General features: G+C 36.9%; 1 protein-coding gene across 4 annotated transcripts in view; it reads right to left on the bottom strand.

Annotated features, from left to right (window-relative positions):
• Positions 1-363: 363 nt before the first annotated feature.
• The window catches only part of PCDH11X (protocadherin 11 X-linked), a 520,437-nt gene continuing 496,815 nt past the window's right edge, over positions 364-23,985 (bottom strand). For 3 of the 4 annotated variants that reach the window (XM_080366031.1, XM_080366033.1, XM_080366032.1), the window contains one exon: positions 364-18,100. In XM_080366031.1, coding sequence (XP_080222157.1) covers positions 17,709-18,100 — 392 coding nt within the window. In that variant the 3' untranslated portion in view covers positions 364-17,708. The remainder of the gene's footprint in view (positions 18,101-23,985) is intronic. The other variant, XM_080366034.1, reaches the window with a different exon arrangement.

Raw genomic sequence — 23,985 nt, 5'->3', positions numbered from 1 at the left:
AGAGAAAATAGGCCACAAAGGCTAAAGAACCGTCCATAGCCAATATGAAGTGCCACTCTTTCAGGATGACCCCTGTTTATATAGATTTGTACCCTGGATAATGTTTTGTAATAAAAGCGCAGGTTAGCCAAGCTTGTAAAAGAACAGGAAAAAGTTAAAATCAGAAGAAGAATCTCCCCAAGTTTTCACATCTACTATGTTAGTATAAATACACAACATGCCTGGAAGCTGCGTTTGTCCCCTCACACACTTGGCCTGAACACGCAACTCAGCTGCAGGAAGCTCAGTACAAGTGCCCGGGGAGGAGGGGAGCAGCAAGGCCCTGGCTGCCTCCCCAGACAAGAGAGCGGCCGGTGGCACCCCCCACTGCACGGCACCCCCCACACCTTCCAGGACAGCCCCAGCTGCCCCCCCCAGCTCTCCTGCCAGGTCGGCACCACTCACCAGCCAGGCACGTGTCCCACCACAACACCCCATAGCCCTACTGGTCAGGGCCCACCCCTGCAGGCCTCTTTTATCCAGGAGCCAGCCAATCAGGAGCCAGCTAACTACCACGAACCTGCCAATCACAGCACACAGCTCCTGTGGGCTGCAGAACCTTCTAGAAGATCCCAGAAGCAGCCAGAAGCAGCAGCCTGGTGCTTGGAAAAGCCAAACGCAGTGCAAGAAAGTAAGTCAATTAGCAAGTTCTCATTAGCTGTAACAAGACTGGCTCACAGGGTGGGTGATCAGGTGCTGCACCAGGGCTGGGCAGGGCAAGCTCCAGGCAGGCTGCTGGGGCCTGAGCTCTGCTGGGACGGTGGCATTGACCAGGTGGCCTCCAAGGGGCCCTGCTATCCAGCTTATCAATCATTCTCCGATCTATATCAGTGCACACATGTGGATTAAACACCATGTTAACTGGCTGTCCATACCCAAGCTGGACAGCCTGACTGGATGGCTGTGAACAAGGAACGCAAGGGGGCTGGGGAGGGGTTCAAGCCAAAATTCTGAGTATCCCAGTGGAGGTATACCTTGATGAGACAGCAAGAACATGCTACAGTAGGTACAGTACTTCCTCCTGCTTTATCAGGAACCGACCATTTGTTGCTTCAGCATTTCCAGAGCTATACATTTAATAAATAACATAGAGAATTTGTCTGAGGGTTTCCAATGTTTCCTCTTGAACCTGCTAAGCTCTAAGCAGCGACAGCACCCTGTGACCAGGAATGCCAGATGGGAACTGCAGGCCCCTGAAGAGCCACCTCTTTTTGCATGATTTGAACTCCTGCTAGTTTTGTTCTAGTTCTTTGATGGGCAATTAATTCCTCTTCACCTGTCAGACACCACTCATCATTTTCTAATATACTTCTAATCACTCCACTTTTGAGTTTATTGCCATTTTACACGTGTCATTACAGAGTGACAGGACCCAGTGAAATTCTTGACTGTGGCGTAGATGTAGGGCTTGAGGAGATTCAGCCTTAGCTAGACGCTCCTGTGCTGCAGCTAAGCCTGCTTGTGAGGAAAGGTTTGAGTATTAGCTTTTCTGAAAGTCCCAAGACAACTGCTTCTCATCTGTGCGTACACTCCAGTCACTCAAGGACGTGGACGGTGCTGTGTTTGTTCCTGATAGATGAGCTGTATCATCAGGTGTCACTGGCTTTTGAGTCTGGAACATCTCATGTTACCTGCTGCTGATCTGACAGATGTTGAATAAGATAGAGGACAGCATCAGTTCATGTGGGACCTGGCATATGAGAGCTTTCAGTATTGAAAATAGCTGCCCGTCTCAGACCTGTGAGATATAGCAGAAAAGAAATGAGTGAAGACAGGGTAATGTCATCCTAATGATTCATGCCATGTTGTGCAGCTGGGCCAATTATACTTCATGACTGACTGATAAGACAGGAAATGGAGATATTTTTCCCTGACGTTGTCAGTGTGTTGTGTTCCCTATATTATACTTAAAAAGAAAGGTTGGGGTTTTTTTTTACAAATCATTCCTATTAGGTTTTGAATCCCTCCCAAGATTTTTACATAATCGGGATACACCAAACTCATCCTGGGAAGTGGTTCTCCGCCAGGCTGCCATTCCTTTATCCAGACAGAGATGCTTCTGTATAACCTCAAATTTCAGCCTATACCTGAGATTAGAGCAAACTTTGCCAAATACCAATCTCAAAATCAATGCATACCAAGATAACATACCACTTTAAAACACTTCATACACTTGTAATTGCTTGTCTAGATATGTTCTTGTATAAAAATATACGGCAAATTAAGAATATGCTTATTTTAATATCCAGCGTAAGGCCTGAATATTCTGAAAGGAAAAAGGTTGTGTGTAGGATACTAGCAGTAGGGCAACTAAGTTACTCAAAATACTGAAGGCAGGAAGTAAGAGGGCTACTTCAAAGTAAATAGTAATACATAAAAGCTGTTACTAAATAAGTTATCTTTTTGAACAGGTAGTGAGAGATATATCAGGCCTCCCTAAAATAATTATAATCTTTTAAAAAGACATATTTTTCAGTGCTATAAAAGAAGCTTTATTCATTTAGTACACGATTCAAGGTCCACCAAGAGCTGATGAAAATCTTCTGGTCAAATTTCTGGGTTTAGGTTCTGATATGTCAGCTCCTAGAAATTCCAGCCCCCAGCAAAGCACATGGATAAAGACTCAAGATTTAAATGGGATAATCTGTATTTCCCTCCAAGATATATTAAAGAAAATAATCTTGATAAAAAATGTTCCTAACCTTTTATCTGTAGCAGTCTGCCAGCTCAACCATTCATCTTCCTGCCACATTTGAAACAAGGAAGTGTTTTGTCAGATAACTCTCGAACTGCAGGAGAAGTTTTATCACGGGTTTGAAATGGAAAGTAATGCTGCTGTTAAAATCTAGTCTTGCTAACACATAAATCTACTGACATTATTGAGGTTGCCCTTCCAGTGCATTTCAGCATGTTTTACTAGATTTATGATGAACACATGTAGATGGAAAAACAGATGAGATTGAATAGAAGATGTGACAAATATATTCTCTCTGACTCTGCTTTGACCTGCTTGCAACTATAACGAAAAAGTACTTTTCTGCATATATAGATACATAGTATATCACCTACCATTCACTGAATATATTTTTTAATGAAATCTACATATGCATGTAAACATGCTCAAAGCTGAGTAGAAAAATACATTAATACTTAAGTGACTCCCTCTTACATTTCAATGAAGTAACAGAGAAAGAGCTCAGTATTTACTTAATTCTGTGTTTCTAGATTAATTTTAAATTCTGAAGGAAATTTGCATATTCTCTAGGCAGAAGTTGCTTTTCTTCAAGATTGTTGCAGATTTTTCAATATTTTCGAAACACAACCAGATAAAATATCTTTATTCCAGAGACACAGCACATAAAGCTAATGGGAATATAGGCATTTGGAGACATTTTGTTCCTTCAGGATTAAACAAAAGGGGTTCGTAAATCCCATGGCTCCAGCTTGTGGTTTTCCTTTAGGGAAAACACTAACAGAGATGAAAAAATTATCTTGCTCTTTACTCTTTTTGTCACAAAATACAAAGCACATTTGGTCTGAACAGATGGCCACTGAATTCAGTGGAAACAATCCATTGATTTCAATAGGAATTGGATGAGGTTTGAGGTCTCAAACTTGCTACTTGATTTGAGCATTAATTTGATATCTCTGGTAATAGGATCATGGGTCAAGGTATGTCTGCCAAATCTCAGACTCCCAAATGGAAGATGTAATTTCAAATCCTGTTCAGAAGTATACTACTTCCAGGTTGTAAAAGTAGCTGTATGATGTATATTGCAGTACAGAGGCTAAATTCATATTAGAACACATAAAATATATTCCTTCAGCATTGGCTTTCATGTTTACATAAACAAAATTATTGTATCATTAAGGTCATTCAAAACTCCTAGCAGCAATTTAACTTATCAGCCCCAAGGACATGAAGTCAGTCACTGTGAGTGTGTCTGAAGAAAGATGCTATTACTTTTCAGATGTTGAGAGGTAATATGTATGTCTTCCTGAAGATTTCTTCCTCCCCTCCCACCCTGTCTCCCCTCCTGAGAAAGTTTCATTGATAGTGAAATACTAGGGAGCCATGCATGTGTTGAGCGGGCAAACTAAAACCAAGAACCAAGAATCGATTATCTCAAGAATTCAAGAATGGATCATAGAACCAGCAAGGAACAGAATCTTCAACTCCATTCTCCTATAGCAGTCTGTTGCTTTACTTCTTTCTGATGACTATCATTACTTTCACCAAATCGACATTGCTAATAGTTCCTGGGAAGGTCTGTTTGAATCCAGGAGGATCTATTCAATAAACTCATCTAAATAAATTGGCAATCTGAACATGACATACTGTTGCACAGGACTTAGGAGGCTTCTGTTTGTAAGTATGAGATTTTGCAGATGCATTTAGAAATGTGCAGATTCTTTTGGGGTTTTTTCCAAAGAAAATGCTTACTGGGGAATGCAAATATCTTTGGAGGATACAGTATAAATACCACACTGTGAAAAACAGGGTGCTGTAGTGAAAAATTCCTGAAGCTGTGCCAGAAAATTCATTGACATAAATGGATTGTAATAGGGAGGAAACAAACTCTGGCTGCAGGAGCTGTTTTTAATTAAATGCCTAAGATCTCCTCATTCTTGTCTTGCCCTCAATGCTGTCACTCACTGGTTCAAAATGCCGCCAACTCAGCAATGCTCACTTTCTCACAGCAAATGGTAGCATTTTTCACATTTTCTTTGCACAGCTGTTCAACAACTGCCAAGTTTCAGCTCACTATTAACTGAGACATAATTCTGTTGCACAGGGATAGAGTTCTACCTGCTTCATTTGAAGCATGGGGCACCTGCTGTAACAACTGTTCTTATAAACATAAACATTCCTTTAGAAGGCTGCTTAAAGGTAACAAAAAGCAGAAACCTACCCTGAACATTTTTGCCCTTGCAAGGTGGGTAGAATATTTACACTGATTAAAAATAAGAATAAAAATCCCATTTCCTGTTATGAAAATGGAGTAGTTAATATGACCAGAGATTCTTATTGTTATGTTGCGAATATTCTATTCACAATATTCAATTTGAGTACAAGTTGCACTATTTGAGGTTCTTTGAATAATTCAGATGCATTCATTTACTCTTGATTAGTGGATCAGGTTCTTCAAAAAGTGAGTATTTATTTTATTTTATGACATGTAGCATTAATAATGTATTACCTTTCTCACAAGCTGCTTTTTAAGGAAAGCAATAAAAATATGCAGGGAGACAAGACTTCTGAATAGATATTAAGGAACCATGAAGCCACTTAAGCTGTCATTTTGAAAATAGTCTATTATAACTGCTATTTCTCAGGGAGGAAAAATACAATCTTGATAATGCAGAAGGGTGAGTAACCTGGGTTGAACAGATGATGCAATACTAGAGAATTACAGAACTGCTTTCTGTACAATAAATGACAGAGAGGCAACCGTATTCCATGCCTTCACTGCGATGAGTATGTGTTTGGAGAAGAGGTTTGTGTATTTTTATGAAGTAGTACATGGAATTTCTCTGGATTATCAAATACTGTTTGGAAACTGCAGTGGGAAAAGGCCAAATAAAATTACTAGGACCGGTAGTAATACAAGTTATGGCAAAAGAAAAATAAATCACAGCTGCAAAGTCTGAGGACTTTAAAGCTTGCATTCAAAGAAGAGAAAAAGGTTTTTTTAAACATTTGTTTATGTAGAAACTCTTCTGAAGAGGGGCCATTTCTGCAGACATATTAAAGAAGTGGCTCCTGGGAGACATGATTAATCTCAGTGAGCTGTGAGCACTGTTAATTGTCCAGATGTCCTTGACAGACTGCACAAGCACATGAGAAATGCCCTACTCGGTGAGACCAGAAGCATTCCCAGCTCTGTGCTCTGGCTCTGATAGGGACAGCTGGAAAAGCTGCTTAGAAAGGAGCAAGTGAACTTAGTCTATCTTCTGCTGTCCACATCCCCCTAGTCCTGCAGCGGTCACGCTTTTTGTGTTAGCAATGTTAGAAGCTTTACACCTGTCCATCCCTTTTAGTATCTGCTTATAGATCCACGGTCTAGGAATTTCTCTAATCCCTTATTGACCGTGCTGTTGCGTTCTCCCTGTACATCCTCCTGTGACGGATATGTAGGTAAGCATGTAGGCAAGTTATGTGCAACTAATTAAAATGTTGCTATACCTTGTGAGTAAAATCTTCATGTGTGCTTTTTTTTTTTTTTTTTTTGAAAATAAGATTTTTATTCTAGCCTCAAATAGGAAGATGTGAAAAGGACAAGGTTAAAACCAGTAATAGTAGAATAATATTTACATCCCTCTAATGATACCGTTTTTTTAGATAGAGAGCCCAAAGAGGAGCATCTGACAGTATAAGAAGTTGACTGTAAAATTTACCATGTTAGTATAAATTTTAGTGCTAATTTCATTCCTTCATGGAATTCAACCTCTAAAACTTCATGATAGCTTTTGAAACCAGGATGTCCTTTGTTGACCATTTCCATATTGATTGCCTTTCTTTGAACACTCAATTAGCGTAACTGTTTTCCCTGAATTTCACTTGTTGATAATTACATTAAGATTAGGAAGGCTCAATTACTTTTTCTAGCTTCATTTCTAACATCACACTTAAATTACTCTAGAAGACAAGCTCTCTTAAACAGAAAGTAGGAGGTAGATTTGTTTTCATTTTTGCTAAAGTCTTTTCTTGTTGCCAAACATGTGGTAGCTGTATGGAAAGACCAGAAAGGAACAAGCTGTCATAGTATGCAGAGCTATTCCCCAGACCTTTTTTGGATGCTTCAGCTTTTTTTAATTGTGCTGGTTAAGGAGAGAAGTATGTGATGTAATACTTACTGATTTATACAAATCACCTTTGTCATAGTTGCTTCAATACATATACTTTTCAATAATACTACTAGCAATAGTACTACTATAAATTAACACTTTTCAGTATCAAAACCTAATTTTACTACACCATCTACTGTATATCATCTACTGTAATAAATACATGGTTTTCTATCTTTTTTTAATAAACAAGGTTACAATAACCTTGATTAATACAGCTTTTTTATTGAGCAATATAGTTACAATCTACTTGTCAAACTTCTCAGACTTAGGCTGGACAGCTAAAGCCTCTCTAGAGGGTCAGCACTGAATTGATCACTACATTTTCAACCCTTTACGCAAACTATCAATTACAGAGTCAATAGCTACAAACTCCGGCTTTTTAAATTAGTGTTCATAAACTGAGCAAAAATGGGCACATTGCTCTGCAGAAGAACCTGTAAGCCCTTTAGTTACTACAGCTGCCATAAACTCCATCTAAGAAAATGGCAAAACAAGTTTATAAAGTCTGTGTGAAATACAATATGAATATGTAATTTTGTCACATGCCTGCACCTCAAGTTAAGAATTGTAATGTAGCTGTAGAAAAGAATAATTTTCCTACTCTGAATATGAACTTTCTGCACTGAAATCATAAGCAGAACTTCTTTGAAATGATAGTTGTTATTGTGTTTTTATGTCACATCTGGTCTGTGAAAGATAACTATGACTAGGCAACTAAGTTGTCAGGGTTTGGGAAAAATTTGAGAAAAAGTTAAATAACTCACAGTGAGAGGAGTATTTTTGAGTAGTTAAAAAGGCTTATGATACAAAGACTAAAGCTGAGGGAAAGATGGAGAGGAAGTGATTGAAAAATATAAAAAAAATAAACAGTACGTATTTACAAACATTGCATATTTATGCCCAGCTGAACTGAGAACCAGGTAAATGTAAACTCCTATATTACTAATCACTTTCTTCATCCCAACATCCACACTTTTACTGCCTGTGCACATTTCTCATGTTAAACTCGTATCTCAGGTCATTTATCATCTAAGAATTGACTTGGAGAACACTACTAAAGATGCTTTTCCGTAAGACTGAAATCACCATTGCATACGCCGCAAACTTTCCGCCACTGGTGTTACTACAGCTGGTGTTACTTTAAGTTGTTCCAACTACAGCCAACTATGAGCTTATGTAATAGGTGTTTCTGGCAATGTCATGACTTGAGGGCCTTTCTGGAAAGCAAAAAAAAGCCAAACCTGGCACACAGGTCCTAGTTCCAGTGCCACATGCTCTAGCATGTAAGGCCGATGTGATGATAAGGCAGCTGCTATTCAGTTGTAGGCTTTTGGCAGCTCATGGTTACCAACATGCAGTGTTGACACAGTCCAGCAAGTAATGAATTAATAATTAGTAATAAATTGTCAAAACTGATGGTGCAGGCTGGAGTAAACTTGTGAAGCTTAAGCGAGAAGTTTGAAACATGCATAGAAGTTGCTGTTAATTATTGGGACAATTTACTGGAACAATAGGTTTTAGCGCTTTCCCTGTTAGAAATGGCACTATCAGATTTGTGTGACTGTAAAATGTGGGTAATGGCATTCCAAGAGATTTCCATGTGAAGGAGACCTGGGGTTATCACCTGGGTCAGTCCAATATGTCCTTCTCACTGAAGTGCTATTTCCCTGCATGTCACCTTCCTTCAAGTGATCAGCTGGTAGAGTGAAGCTGAGGGAAAGCAATTTCATTGACATAATTGTTTTCTTGATTTGTTGCAGCCACAGGTTGTTCAGTCATAAGCACTTAGTAAACAGGTAAACTCATAAAAACAAGACACTTCTTCTCAGTTCAGAAGAATTTTCTCTTTTCATGAAGACACAAGATTATTTACCAACTTCTCTGCATTATGGCAACACTTCTTGCAGAATTTTTTTGCCCTTGACTGTTCTCCTGCACAAAGAGAAACATTATTTAATGTTTTCATTTGGTTCCTCTACGGTACAGGTGCACATGTCTAAGCACAGTTGGCTCCCCGTTAGCTTTCCAAAAGACTTGTCACAGAAAAGAAAGTGATGTGCCAGCACAGTGTTTAGCAAGGGAGTGAAGAGAGGGAAGTGGAAAGCCAGCAATGGTACTTACTTTCTTAAATAGACTGTTTTACACTATAGGAGCACACTTCTCTGCATGGTTGGCTCTTGTTCTAGTTAAGCAAAACTTGTCACAGGAAACAAAAATATTTGCCAATTTGGCTTTAATTCTTTAATAAAAACGTATTCTTTGTTCTTCTGCATACATCAAATGTCAGCCCCTCTGTACCCCTCTGACAGGAAGCTGGCACAAAAGACAAAACACAACCAGGTGCATCCTGGCAGGCAAACTGTTCTGGAGAGGTTAGTAGTCATGCTTGGTGGGAGAAGAGAGGTGGGGCTGGCTTTATTTCACACTAATTTTCATACTTAGAATATCATCTTCATGTAAATACTATGTATTGAATTAATTTGATTTTAGCCATCTAAAAGGCAAACATGTAGTCTTAATTTTCTAGCTTACCTCCATCATCAGCTGGGCATGTGCAGATTCTGAAATTTTAGGACCGAAGGAATTACCCCTGCAGGTACCTTTTCCCCAATACCCAGCTTAGAGATGCTTTAAACAACGAACTTTGACAAAGCATCTCCCTAAAATTAAGGTTGGTATATCTGTCCTTGGCTATTGTGTGTAACTAGAAGTACACAGAAATATATGTATGTATTTTTCAGTATGTAATAGGCTAATGTACATTTACATGCTTGTTTCTATTCCTCCCACTGGCTAGATTCAGTTTCATTGTGATCAGATTCAGGTACTCAATTTATGTCAGATGTTCTGAGTAGAGAAAACATAAGTATTCCTGAATTTTCACAACATTTCATATATCCTATGAAATATTAATATGCAAACTCACTTAAATTTTACAGCATAAATCTTCAATACTAGTGTTTTTTTGGTCCTTTCTGTGTATTTTAGTAGCATATTTTGAGGGAATTTCAGACAAGCATTTCCAAAACAGTAATAGGCTTCAATAACTGTCTTTTGTAGACTGAAGTGACAGCTTTTGGGTTGGAAAATTTGGTCTTTAATATTCAGTAGTATTACACTGACAAAAATACATTTATGATTCAATAGGCTGAAATCTGATAAAAAGCATTTAAAAATCCAAGTAGATTGATTGTGTGTAATCATTGCAAGGGAGTGAATTCAGCTAACAAAAGGGCTTTCTTACCAAGCTTCACTGTGAAAATTTTACTTTTATATGGATATAGCTGTGCAGCACATTATTTGCAGCACATAAGCTCCAAATACGACCCTTTAGATTATTTTTCTGCATTTAAAATACTTGTTTAGAATTTCAGAGACTTGTTTTCTTTGCCAATTTTCTCAGCTCCGTTTTTATGAGCCAGTCAGCTTAGACAGTCTAATCTTTTTAGATGTCAAGGTCTTGTATTACGTTTCCTATGTTACCAGACAGGCACAGTGCTAAATGTCTCCGCTGCAATTAAAACAAACAGCAACTTGTATCTGTGAAGACAGGCAGCTTTGACTTTGTGCATGCCAACATAATATAATGAATATTTTTAGATTACATGTAGTAAATGGTGTGCTGCTCAGCAATGACATTTGTCTTTCGTACACAGATGAACTTTAAAACCAAAGAAAATTAAATATAGTGTGTGTGTAGTTATATGGAGATTGATTACACATTTTTATTGTCTCATTGAACTTCTGTTTTTAAACTATCATGGTCCATTCTGGTGTCTCTAGATAGAACCACTTGAAAGTATTCACAGCAAAAATCCCTTTATATTTAGTAGACATTAGCCTGTAGGCCTACCTGGTACAACAGCCTTTTTAAATAGGCCTAAAAATATCCCAGGTATATCTTCCTTGCCATTACAGATCTTGATTATGTCAGTTTTAACAGATCTCTTCATGCTAAACAAAAAATTTACGTATCTACAAAATTTTAACTAGTAAAAATAGCTAAATCTGCAGGCCTGCAGACAGTCCAGTGTGTCTTAGGATATCTGTTAGCTGGAAAAGTCACAAATTTTACCTGCTTGCCTGTGTTTTTATAGTATTTTTCCTAAAGCATTCAAAGTATTCACCTTCCCCCGACCTGCCCACACCACTTACAACCACTTCATTTTTCAGCCTGATTTTAACTTTCCTCTGTTCAGTCTCCTGAGAACTATACACTGGCTTACTGTAGTTCCACACCCCTGTAAGTTGAGTCTACACAGCAGAGAAGCAAACCCACATCTTTTATAGAACAGCTGATGTTTGGAAAGTTTAGACAAGCTTTTGGGTAGAGTATTTTTATCATCTCTGATAACTAAACAACAGCTCAAGCTAAGTACAGGTTAAAAGCGATTTCTCTTAGTTTAATCTCATTATGTTAATCAACTCTTTTACTACATACATAACAGCTGCAGTAGCAATGAATAACTTCATTTCAGTGCCTCAGAAAATGTCTTTTTCTTTGCACATCCTACTCATCTGCTCTAGAACACATCACAGCTGGTGGCTTAAAGCTATGGGCTGAAGTCTAGTACAGTGCTTCCAGGCTCTTCATTTATCTGTCTCTTTGACAGGTGTACATATTAACTTTATTTTCTATAAATACAGACTTCTTAATCCTAGTGGAGAAAAAGTGTAGAAAGAGGTAGCATTAATTTCGTAGGTAAAAGCTATCCAGAAAGCATGGGCCTGCCAATTTAAGTTCCTGCTTTGAATTAAATATGAAGACTCAATTTTCAGATCATACATGCATTTACTGGTAGAGCTTTAGTTTTAAGCGTGAAAATAGCACCAACAAAATACATCTAAATGACTAAAGACTAAACTAATAAAAATAAAAATGGAAATATATCATTAGTCTCATTGTAGTTATCAAACATGATGTACTTTTATACTGGATCATGAATGCAAGGACCAGGACAAAAAAAATGTATCTCGAAAAACACTTGTTATTTGCAAGTGGAGTCCCTATGTACTATCTTCAAATGTGACTTTCACCACCATGCAAGGGAGGAGAGCTGTCTTCTATTTGCTCTAGAAAGTACCTTCTTGCTCATTTCCTTATGCTGCTTGATACACAGCACTTCTACGGAGGAGCAGACTAGCTGCTGTTCAAACTGCAGCTCAGTCCTAAGGCTACACCTGGAAGAAAGCTGAAGAAAAGGCAATGCTAAATGATCATAGGGGCAGTGGGTCTCCAAAGTTGCCTGCTATTGGCAAACATATGTTCCTCTTTAATTAAATCCATATGTACATTCTAACAAGCCATTACCTCACCACAAATTAGCTAGAAGAAGGTCTTAGAGTCCATCTCACACATGTTTTTTGAACATTGCACCAGCCCTCCTCCCTTAGTGCTGCAGTGCTTTGGTAAGAACATTGCACTCTGGAGATACACAGCAAATCTCTGACCACTCTGAAAATACTTGAATCCCAGGTAAGTGCTCCAGGTGTTCCTTGTTCCCACAGGGAATAAAGCCAAAAGATGACTCCCAAGGAACATTTCTTCTGCAACCTCCCTGCAGTATTGCACAGTAACACCAATGCTAAAACTATGCACATCTTCAGATACTACATATTTCTGCCTTGCTCTCTTATTTTGGTTTATCAGATCTTTGTGAACTTCCACAGTTTCACAGCCTCCTGAGGTTGCCCTTCAAAACTTTACTGACCCAAGCTTGAGAATTCCATCCAAACAAGGGAAACCCTCCATCTCCAGAAGTTTTAATATTTTTTTTTTTTTTTTTTTTTTTTTTTAATTTGCAGGCGGGATACATTCTTTAGCATAACAACTAATGTTTCTGCAGTTATTGCCCATGAAGGAATATACTTGTGCACAGTTTTGATGACAAAATAAATATAATTTTCCTGCATGAAAATGTTCCACAGACAAGAAAACTATGCTTGCAAAGCCATAACGACGTCAAAGAATAAGATACTACTGTCTTAGTGTCAGGACAACTATCAAAGGAGTTGCTTTTAAATATGGACTTAAATAATATAGAAAAATGCATAAAATGTTGTTTCTTTAGTTTCTCATTTGACCATTATTGCATTATATCGCATTCATGGTGAGAGGATAATCCCTTAAGCTCAACAACAACTTATTAACTATGTTCTCTCAATTAGGAATTGCTTATTTTCTAACAAAACAAAAGCCATAAACACTTCTGCCTCCAGCTCATAATGATTTTCTATAAGCGTATCAGAGGCATAGTAGAAGAAGGAAGCTTGGTATGAAAAGAAGTGACACAGAAATGTTAGATATGTCCTATAATATAAAGCTAGATTGCTGTACACATTGTGTGTGAATGTTCCTACTGTTTACCAAAAGCCTGCTACTCAGCTGCATGAAGCAACTGCAAAGAAAGTTAAATTTTCTTAACTTTCTGACAGTTTCGGGCTCCACAAATAAATGAGTTTTGGAAAGCTGGAAGTGGGAGGGAAGTGTGTAGCGGGAGGAACACTTTAAAACCCCTTATATTTCAGAAACACAAAGAGAACTGTGCAGAAGAGAAAACTGCTTTTGTGGATCTAGTTTATTAATAAGCATTGTAATTAACAAGACAACATGCTGTACAGAAACCTGAAATAGAACTACTGCAAATTTACTGGACTTTAAATGCTGCTGGACTGTAGCATACGATGTCCAACTGCATGATTTGTAGTGTGGTTAGGGCTGTTTCAATACACAGACATACACTGCTCACTCTCAGATCCTGCAGTATGCCATAGAGCAGGGAGATTTCCCAGAAATACAAACTCAAATATTTACAAGAAATTGTCAATCTCTTTCTTCACTAGGGATAACATAAGTTATACACAATTTTCCTATGTATACCAAATAAAATCTTTGCCTTCAACTTTGTGTCTGAAACCAATCCTTTCTTATTTATCCAGTTAAACAATGGTAGTAAACTGCAGTGCAATCATTTAATTGATAACCATGCATCAAGGACTGGTATTAAATCAGCAAAAGCAAAACTTGAGCAAACAAAGTCAAGTGTAAATTTTCAAGCTTTAAAAACTTCAAACTTTATAAGCTTGAATCAAACAACCTTGAGATAGTTCACTATTTACTCACCAGAAATTAAGTCTGCTGTCTTTGGCTTGACCATGCTGGAAGCAGGTTCATAACGTTAGCTCAGGGCTGACGGGGCTCCACGTTGGATTACAGCTGGCTCAGAATACAACAGAGCCGATTTTCACTTCTCTCACAAAACCCCCAAACAGATCTATACACACTAGGGTCAGACGTCTCATATGAAGTGGCTACTCTCCTCCAGCCCTACGCCCAGCAGAAACACCTGGCTACATTCAGAACCATGTAACTAATGTTATGTCAAGCTAGCTGTTAATGCTAACGCTCATAAGCCCTCAGGTCCTATTAACATGGGCTCATTGCCATGATAATTAGCTAAATGACCTGCATCCAGCCAGCTCACAGCCCAGAGAAAGCAGGTGCTCCGTAGTCTCTCTCAGGCCAAGCAGACAGGCCTAATTATTCTTTCTTTAGAATTAAGTTACACTTCAGAATACAGCACAGTTTAGGAAAAAAAAGGAACAGCATATCTTCCTTCAAACCGTTTAACTTCAGCTCTTTTTTTTTAATTTTCTTTTTTAATAATTGACTGCTTTACAATAAGGCAAGAAATACCTTTCTGCCACCATTACCCATAGCTTTGATGCAATACTTAGCAGTGCAACAAGCATATATTGGGGGGAAGGGGGGAATAACCTAGGCTAGACTGTGTGACACATTACTTTGAAGGCAAAGGTTTTCCTTTATTGTTACACTGTATGAAACAAATCTAATCATGTAATTACCATTTTACTGTATATCGTATATAGGATTGTTTTCTCCACAAATTCACACAAGTAAGATAAAATAAGTTAAATGACTAAAAAAGAATTACACAAAAATATACAGTCTATGTACTAGATAAATTATTTATATATATGACAAGATGTGTAGAGTCTCTAGTAACATTATTCCTCTGGATACTGACATGCCACTCAGAAAAATGTTGTGTCAGATGCATAGCTTTATATATTAGATATGTAATATATAAAAATGAGGGAGCCATTTAACTCCCGATGAAACATATTTACAATTAATTGTTCTGTATCTTGACAGAATTTTAGAATATCACAACACAATTTCATGAATATAACATTTAATACTTCCTATAATCAGATTCATCTTTAAAATGCTTTTTGTTTAAGCAATTTTTTGTTGTTTGGTTTTTTGTTGGGTTTCTGTTTGTTTGTTTTCAAGATAAAGGGGATGGTCAATTGCTTTTGTACCTTAGGGAAAACAAACCACACCAAAACCTTAAACATTTAAATGTAAAGTTTGTTGTGTTTTTTCCCCTACCTATGAAAAAATACTGATATAGGTTCCTTCACCTTTTCCCATGAAAATCCTAAAATTGTAGAAATTAATTCTTTGCCAGGAAATTTTGGTTACAATTTGCAGTCAGAAAAGAAATGTTACAGGCAAAAAAATTTAGTTTTTCAATGCAGCTGCCAAGTCTGTAAACATTTGGTATGGCAGCCCTCTGTAATAAAAAATAAAGCCCTCTGCTTATAATAGGAAGCATTAACCGTCAGCATTATTCTAAATTTGCACAATTAATATGTTTGGCAAATCTGTGTAAACTACAGATAAGCTTTTTTTTGCGTGTCTTTGAAAAGGATTGCTAAATTTTCTCATCTTGATGTCTCCAAAGCAAAGAACAAAAGGCTTTGTATATATTATGTATGAATGAATTTGTCAAATTTTTAATTGTCCTGGAATTGGAAATGAGTTGTGTCAGTACCCAAAGGATTATTATTTTTTTCCAGGATTTACATGCAACTGAAGCCAGTGTGCCACATCTTTGCTAAACGTTATTGAAAACTACATTAAAAAAAAGAAAAGGAAAGAAGTACATCATTAGATAATCTGATGTTCATTAATTAAACCCTATCAGTAGGTTAAAAGTGAAGCATCTTCTGTTTTGCACATAAAATCTAAATGTGATTTGAATAGATTTACAGTGGGGACAGCGATATATAAAGCTACTTATACCTGCTGGGCACATAAGAAAAGCTCTTTTAGCATTCATTGGAAACCCTCAACAACTTGAACTTCTGTAAATTTTACAAGCAGCTAATATTACAGCATTTTTACACACAGTTTTGTTTATAAATTACAGATTTAAGTTATAATATGAAGCCTACAGAGAATTTTATCTACAGGAAATATTCACACACTGGTTTTTTTCCCCTCCAAACAACTTCGATTGTCTCACTTAGTGTAGCAATAAAACTAACTAAACAAAGTTATGCAGTTTTTAAATGAAAAAAATTCTTGGTATGTACATAATGGAAATGACAAAAGGGCTAAGCAGCAACAAAACACTAGAAGGAAAATGTGTTTTTTCATCTAAGGAACCTCCTTTTCATCCACTGTAGAATTCACCAGCTTCATTCTGCCACTATTGAGAATATATCCTCTGGTACACAGAAAACTGGAAAAAATCCCTCATCTTTAGACTTGATCAAATTCTATGGTTGGGGTGTGTTTATGATTACATTTATCCTGTTTTCATTACCTAGATTCTTCTTTCTTTGCTGAGAACTGTTAGTAATTCTCTAATAAACTAAGCCACAATGATGAGTACTCCATCTAATAGCTTTGTGGTAAAGTAACTAATATTATAGCTAACCTTTTACTGAACACTTACAATAGGTGAATATAGCTGTAAAGAAAAGCCACATACATCACTACAATATTCTTTTAAACACCAGTAGCTTACAGCCACGACATAGCATCAGCCAAAAAAACTACCCCATTTCCCTACTGTTTTCAGCAGTGCCCATGTAATTTTCAGCTAACAGGAACAGTAGCCAAAGCAAGCTCTGCAAGATGAAAAAAATACAATTAAAAAGTTAGAAACAGACAATGCTTGAAAAGCATAGTATGTATCATATTGTTGCTTGCATTATTGTAGAAAGGACAATCTTGAAAATTTAAAAAAATATGTTTTTTTCCCCAGGTTTGATCTTGCATATCCTATCATCATCGTGTTGTTTATTTCACACAGAAAAGCCTAGTTGAGAGCCTTCTATTTCATCTACTGTGTTCTTTCAAAGAATAAATACCTGTAGATTGAGCTAGTAAAAATTAAAATGAAAAGCAGTTGTCATGTCTCTGAGTACATTTTACTTAATTATGTAAAAGATAAGTTTTGGTGGGAAGATATACCATCCTTTCTAAGAATTAGATTTTAGGATCTTATTCATTCTATTATGTAAGGTAAACAAATGAGCAATTGCCCACTTGATCTCTATTGCTAAAGCAAATGAAAAATGAAATCTATGAATATGCTATAAATTATAACAATAAAGAAAAAAGCTGAGCAAGCTAAATTTAGACTGTAATATTCCCCAAACTGTACTAAGAAATTGCCTTCAACAGGGAGAAAGAACTGCTGGGAGCTATTTGCACTATATGGCCCATATAAGAAAATGGAACAGGATTTTGTGTTTTTCTTTTGATTGCTTATGGGTTGCGGGTTTTCGTCCCCATTTTGTGGATTTTACCAATAACTATGGTAAATTTCTTTTAACTAAGTTCTAAGGATTTAGCTTTTCAATTTCAAATTTAGGATTCTATATACATAAATATTCACAAGCCTAACAAGTTTGTATGTGTGCTAAGAACAGCGTTAGGCCGTGACTATGTACAGTCACACTTAAAGCCTGAAATAATGGGTTTATCAGATACACGTTTATAGCTGGTGCTCATGTATAAACGTAGTGCTGCTCCCAGACACCGGGGCCTGGTGGGACGCGGCGAAGTTTGCCAGAGGAATGACTTTGACAGGATCTTCGCTGGCGCAATGTCTTTCGCAGGTGTTGTAGAACTGGGGCCTGGGCCCACCCTGGCCTTTGTCAGTGTCGTCCTTGGGAAGGGGCCTCCCAAGAGTGTGTCGTCCCTCAGGCCTGGCGCCTCGGCCCCAGCCTTGCTGGAAGCTGAACGATGGCAAAGAGGTGCTGGACTGCTGGTACTGTGTCAACGCAGGCGGCATCCAGCAGTTGTCAGAATGGCCTAGGATGAGACACTCCTGCGTGCAGGTTTCAGAGGCTTCAGCCAGGGCTTTCTGGAGGTTTACTTCGATAGCTGGGAGAATGGAAAAAGAGAAGACATTATCAGAGTTCTGAAGGCTGATGTGCACAGGGAATCGAGGCCAACAAAGCAATCCCAGTTCTGCAATAATGGCCACAGTTTAGAAAGAAAATACCTCCAGGTGTCCAACTTAAGTGAAGGTTTAGGTGTTTGCAGGTTCGGGGTGCACAGTGTTGTCACTGGCTATCATCAAAAAAGTTAATATTTAATGAACAGATGATACCATCGTTACAGCTACATAACAAAAGCCCTTATACATTCTACTTACAATGGTCTTTTCACTTTTTGAAATGGTGCAATAAAACTGAAAGCTTTATAATAACCTAATACCATAATTTTATATATTTGCATACAACTACTTGAAAAAAAATAAAATTAGGATATTTTTTTTTTAACATTCTCTTAACACTGGGTTTTTTTGATTGTTTTGCTTTGTTATTGGCAAAACAAAATTAATTTGGACATGCAGCCAAAGATGGTACATTGCCTTCAAAGATGCACTCAAGAGCTTTAAGAACGAAAGACAGTGTAACAGCTATTTTAAAAAGAATTGATCTCTCCATGCATTCGGTACTGGAAACCTTGAAAAATCAAAGGGTAATAGCAAAAGAAGCTGTAACCTCTGTAGTTTACTCATAATCAAACAAGAGTTCTTCAGTAGAAGCAAGGTTTGTGCCCTTGAAAAAGGATTAGAGAAATTATAGTTTGTTCAAAGGCAAAGTAAACTACGAAATCTGAAAGACGTAATTTGCAATACATAAACAATCTTGATCGGTTTCATTTAAACTGTGGCTTTACCATGTTGTGTATATTCAAATGAACAGAATTAAACTTCTACAAATCATTCCTTGAAATAGTTTTCATACAATATGTGTTAATCTTGCATTCACTTGCTGTGTACATGGTTTAAACACATCAGGAGCGAAGAAAAGTAGCTGATCAGATATTTCACTGTGTTGTCTTCAGAAAACTTTCCAATGAAAGATACGTACATATTTTTAATATCTATCTTCATGAATATAACATTTAAAATTGAATTCTGGCTCATAACCAATGGAGAACACATGCTGTTAGAAATTACTTATAGCAATACAAGTTCTGAGTAGGAGCCTCTCACCCTCTGAGCTTTATGTTTAAACCCATGCTGCATTTCTGTTTCAATATAAATACTTCACATGTTCAAATCTGTGTAAAGTTACAAAGTATAAATACATATTTCCATGTTACATCTCAATACAAATTAATTAAGTTTTTCCTTCAGGCATTGAAATATATACTGCTGCTGTCCAAAATACAGAATACATCTTCTTAAAATCTACCATGTTTAACTATACACTGGTTGCTTGCTCTATCATGAATGGTATATTCTTGATTATTTCTCCTTAAGTACACTGTATGAGTATGTGCCACTTAGACAAGTCACTGTGTATAAATGCCATTTTGCCTTATTACTGACATTTGAACTTGTCTCCAGTCATTTTGTCTCAGTGTTTTTCAGTGTAATCCTGACAAAGCTTTGGCATCTTGCTTTTGAAATACTAATCCAGTTTTGATGGGCAATAGGAGACATAAATATGGAAACGATTCAGCAGAGGCAATAGTTCCTGTAAAAAAAAAATACTACTGGTAGATTAGTCTAACCTTTCTGTGGACTACTATCTGCTATTACAGACATAAATCTGAGTGTATAAAAGTCTTGTTAAACTCTTAATTATCCAGGTTTGCTTCTCTTCTGATAAAGGCAATTCATTAAGATCAGGTACAACCTTGACAAAACGTGGAGCTATCCCCATTTTATACAGAAACTGATCTTTTCTGTATTTATTGAAAAAAACCCCTTTTGATACTCAGTACCTCAGTGTTGGTTTTTTTTTATCTCAAGGGTTTCTAATAATTTTTAAAATGCTAATAATTTGGTTAAACTGAAAACCACATAATTATTTATTTGGAAATAATATGTATGCATTTCTAGCTCTTCGCAGCAAGCGGTTACAATACTTATACTATCTTGTATATATATAAAATAAATACTATATTTACTACTGTTAAATTCAGTAAGAGAGTAAACAAAACTAAGCCATCAAAAGAAGCATTTGGCAATAAAAAAATAACATTTGAGCCTTAGACAAGGTAACTGCAGAAATAAAAGCTCATTTATAAACTTTACTCTACACCATCTCAACAGATCAGTAGGACAGTAATTTTGTGCCATGTGTTGCCAGACTACCTGTAGACTTGGAACATGCTATCACGCTAAGAGTAAGAACATTGTCAGAATGACAGTCTTTATTCTGGTTATGAAGAGATATTTTTATCTGAGTAGTAATTCTGTCCAAAACAAACAAACAAAACCACCAAAAAATCTAGAATCATCCTGGGCATAATCATAAGTTATGAATACAAATTATTCTGGCTTTGAGTTGGGTTTTGTTATATAACAGTCTTGCAATGCAGGATTCCTTAGAAGATACACTCATAATCTTTCAGCGTTGGTATTTGGTACATGTAATGCATGTATGTTTGCTGTTACCACTTACGGTTACTAACATGTAAAATACACAGTTCTCCTTAATTTTGAAAAAACCCTTTTCTACTAAGCACCTCTGCAGTGTTGCAGAACAGGAAATAAAACATATTTAGCAAAACCAGGTACATTTCTGTATGATGTCTGACATTTTTTTTCCAACAGGAAGTAAAGTTTTGTTTTATAATATACTGTACTCACTAAAAAAATAATAATAAAAAAATCAATTCTAGCCGTAACACCTAGACTAACTTTAAAAGCAGTACATTTTTGGGGGGTGTTTTTTGGGTTTTTTTTTGTTTGCTTGGGTTTTTTGTTTGTTTTGTTGGTGGTTTTTTTTTAATTAATAACATGGTTTTGTGGGGTTTTTAATCCAAATCATCTGCATATATGCCATAGTGCAATCCCGAGGCAGTCTTTAGGAGACCGGGTTTGCTGCAGGAAACCAAATTAACTAAAGGTGCCACGATGAATACAGTGTGAGGCAGGCAAGGTCCCCAATATCTTCATTTAAAGGAAACTTAGAAAAATCTCATCAACTGATCTGCTGTAGTAGATAGTCCTAGGAAGGATAACTGGGATGCAAAACAGTTTTTGTCAGGTGTAAAGTAAAAATAAATTAAAAAAGCAGTATGGAATACTACAGTTTTAGCACAATGAAGTAAAAGACTCTTAGAGCATAATTCATCTGGTTTTGAATGAAACTAGAACCAAATATAGGAAATCTTCCGCATGAATATTCACCAGGGTTTATCTTTTTTTGCCTGCTCTTCCAGGCCATGAAATGTAGCTTCTTTCTGTCAGACTAATTCATTTTCTATTTTCCTAGCATATCATCATTCTCCTGCTTCTTTAGCACCTGAAATCCTTCTAAATAGCTACTTGGCACTGGCACTGCACTGTCATCTAAACTATGCTTTACTTATTAAAAATACATTTTTAACAATTCCCTATTTTATCAGAGAAGAGAGCTTTATGTCAGCAATGTATTATACTAATCATGCCAACTTCCAAAAGAATGCAGCTGATTTCCAAATATTCTGTTACAGACTTAACATGCGAAGAGGTCACTGTAACTAGCACTAGGTGTTGTCCTCAGCACCTTGGCTGGCTTCTCCTCCACCACTTGCTGCCTACTTTAAACAAATGATTCTCTGGCTGACTCAGCCGAGCATCCCAGAGGACCATTTGAGGAGGAATTCAAGCCAGGCAGCTGGGTGAGTGTGAAGTTCAGTGCTCAAGCAGCCATTTATCAGAGGCTGTGTAAATTGACCATGGCATGTTCTAGCTGCTACTCTTTAAGCTTTTTTCTATTTTGCATCTTTGCAAGTCATTGCTAAATGTGGGTAAAAATAAAATTTTCTGAGCCCTTCTCTGTCATTCGGGAATAGTAATGTAGGTGATTATTCTGTATAGTCTGGTAAGTACTCAGAGGTAGGAAACATCTGTGACATCTGCCTCTACCAATCAAGGAAAAGAAGGTTCCTGCTGTCTCTGAATAATTTCAGAAGAAATGATGGTTTTCGCTACTGGAATTCAGTGTCTAGTAGCATCTTCTTACATAAGACCTGACAGGTTTACAAATGGAAATAGAATTTTACATATCCCCCATATATTATGAATAAACAATACATTCCATCGAACTCTTACCAGGCTACCTCATTTCTTTGCTTTACTCAGTAAGAAACCCTTATTTTTATATTTTTTTGCATGCTACATGGAGACTCTTCAACCATGACATACAAGTAATATGAAAGAGAATTGTTAATTCATAGAATAGATCACACTCACGCACATGTGAGTTTACCGCTTTGATTTAAACTCCAGATTGTTTTAGGAATGAAACTATTTTTTAAATTGTCTGCCACAGAACTAAGAACATTTTAAAGAACATGTCTGTCAGCTCTTATGAAATGTTTAGATCAGAACTGTCAAATATAACTAAAAAGCACAATAGTTAAAAGACTTTCTTCATTGTTCTACAGTCTTTATCATTTATAGGTCAAATCAGTTTTCAGTAAGAATATTTACTTTCACTTAAGAAAATGTAGAATTCCAACTTTGCCAGATAACTATCCTTTGGTCAAAACAATTTGATATTTTTTTCCTGTTCTGGTTACAGACTTTCTGTGGTTATAAGATCTGTGTGGGGTCTTATAGATAGTAAATAAAAATTTTGGTTATTGTCTTTGGTTTTGGGGGATGAAAGCTAAAAAAACTCTACAGTGCTACTCTCCCTCTCAGTCTACAAAAGATGTGGCTCCGTATTGCCCGTTTTGGCATTTTCAGCTTAATATTATGCTCCAGATTTAAGAATTTTTCTCATGGAGAATTCTTAAAGGAAGACAGGCTGTTAGTACAGCTGTGCTATCAACAGTCTCAGAATGCTGAAAAGCTAGAATCATAGAATCACTCAGGTTGGAAAAGACCTTTAAGATCATTGAAACATATACTTGGTGTACAGACGATGCACTTTCTTTTCTACCCCTATGCCCTCCCTTCTGCCCCCAAAAGGAAGGCACACTACTAAGACAACATCAAGAGGGCTGGTCCCTTTCTCAGTCTGCCATAAAAGTCATCACTCACATCATGGAATCACAAAAAGACTTGAGCTGGAAGGGACTTTTGAAGATGTTTGGTCTAACCTTCTGCTCAAAGCAGGAGATTTCAGTCAAAACAGAATAAATAGTTTTTCCAAAAGTTTAGGCCAAACTTTCAGAATGGCACATATCCCTTAATAAAACACAAACCCCGAATGCATGTTTTAAAAGGGACATGTGCATTTCTAAGAGTTAAACAATCAAGAACATGAGCTCCTGGAGAAACCTTAAAACATCTCCACCTTTATCCACATGTATAATAATGATCAAAGGTCATTTGTACATGTATTTGTTAGCAAAGTACTCAGATTCATTAGACGGTCAAAACCTGTCAGCCTGCACTGTACTGACGCAAGCTTAGGAGCTTATAAATCGTGCAAAGAAAATCTCAAAGACAGTTTTTTAAAAAAATAAGAAAACAAAATGAAACACAGAATATAGAGTGCTTGTATTTTAAAGCTGTGTAGCTGAAGTCTTAATGAAAAGCCGGCATTGAATTTGACACATTTTGGATGCAAACCATCCAGTGTTACATTTAGAGCACTCTTGTTTCATAATAAAGCAAGCAACAATTAGCAAGCAATTAAGCAAATTGCCCATAATTATGCCATTGCTGAGTTATTTTTCATATTTTCACAACACAGCACATATATGAATAACATGGCTTGCAGTGCCAATGCTATTCTGTCAGCATCCAGAAGTGCCTCTCATTTACTGAAGCGTTTCGTATTAAACAGCTCCCACTGCACTTCCAG

The sequence above is a fragment of the Falco punctatus genome (genome assembly GCF_963210335.1).
Source record: "Falco punctatus genome assembly, chromosome: 15".
NCBI lineage: Eukaryota > Metazoa > Chordata > Aves > Falconiformes > Falconidae > Falco > Falco punctatus.
This window is presented reverse-complemented; position numbering and strand designations above follow the sequence as displayed.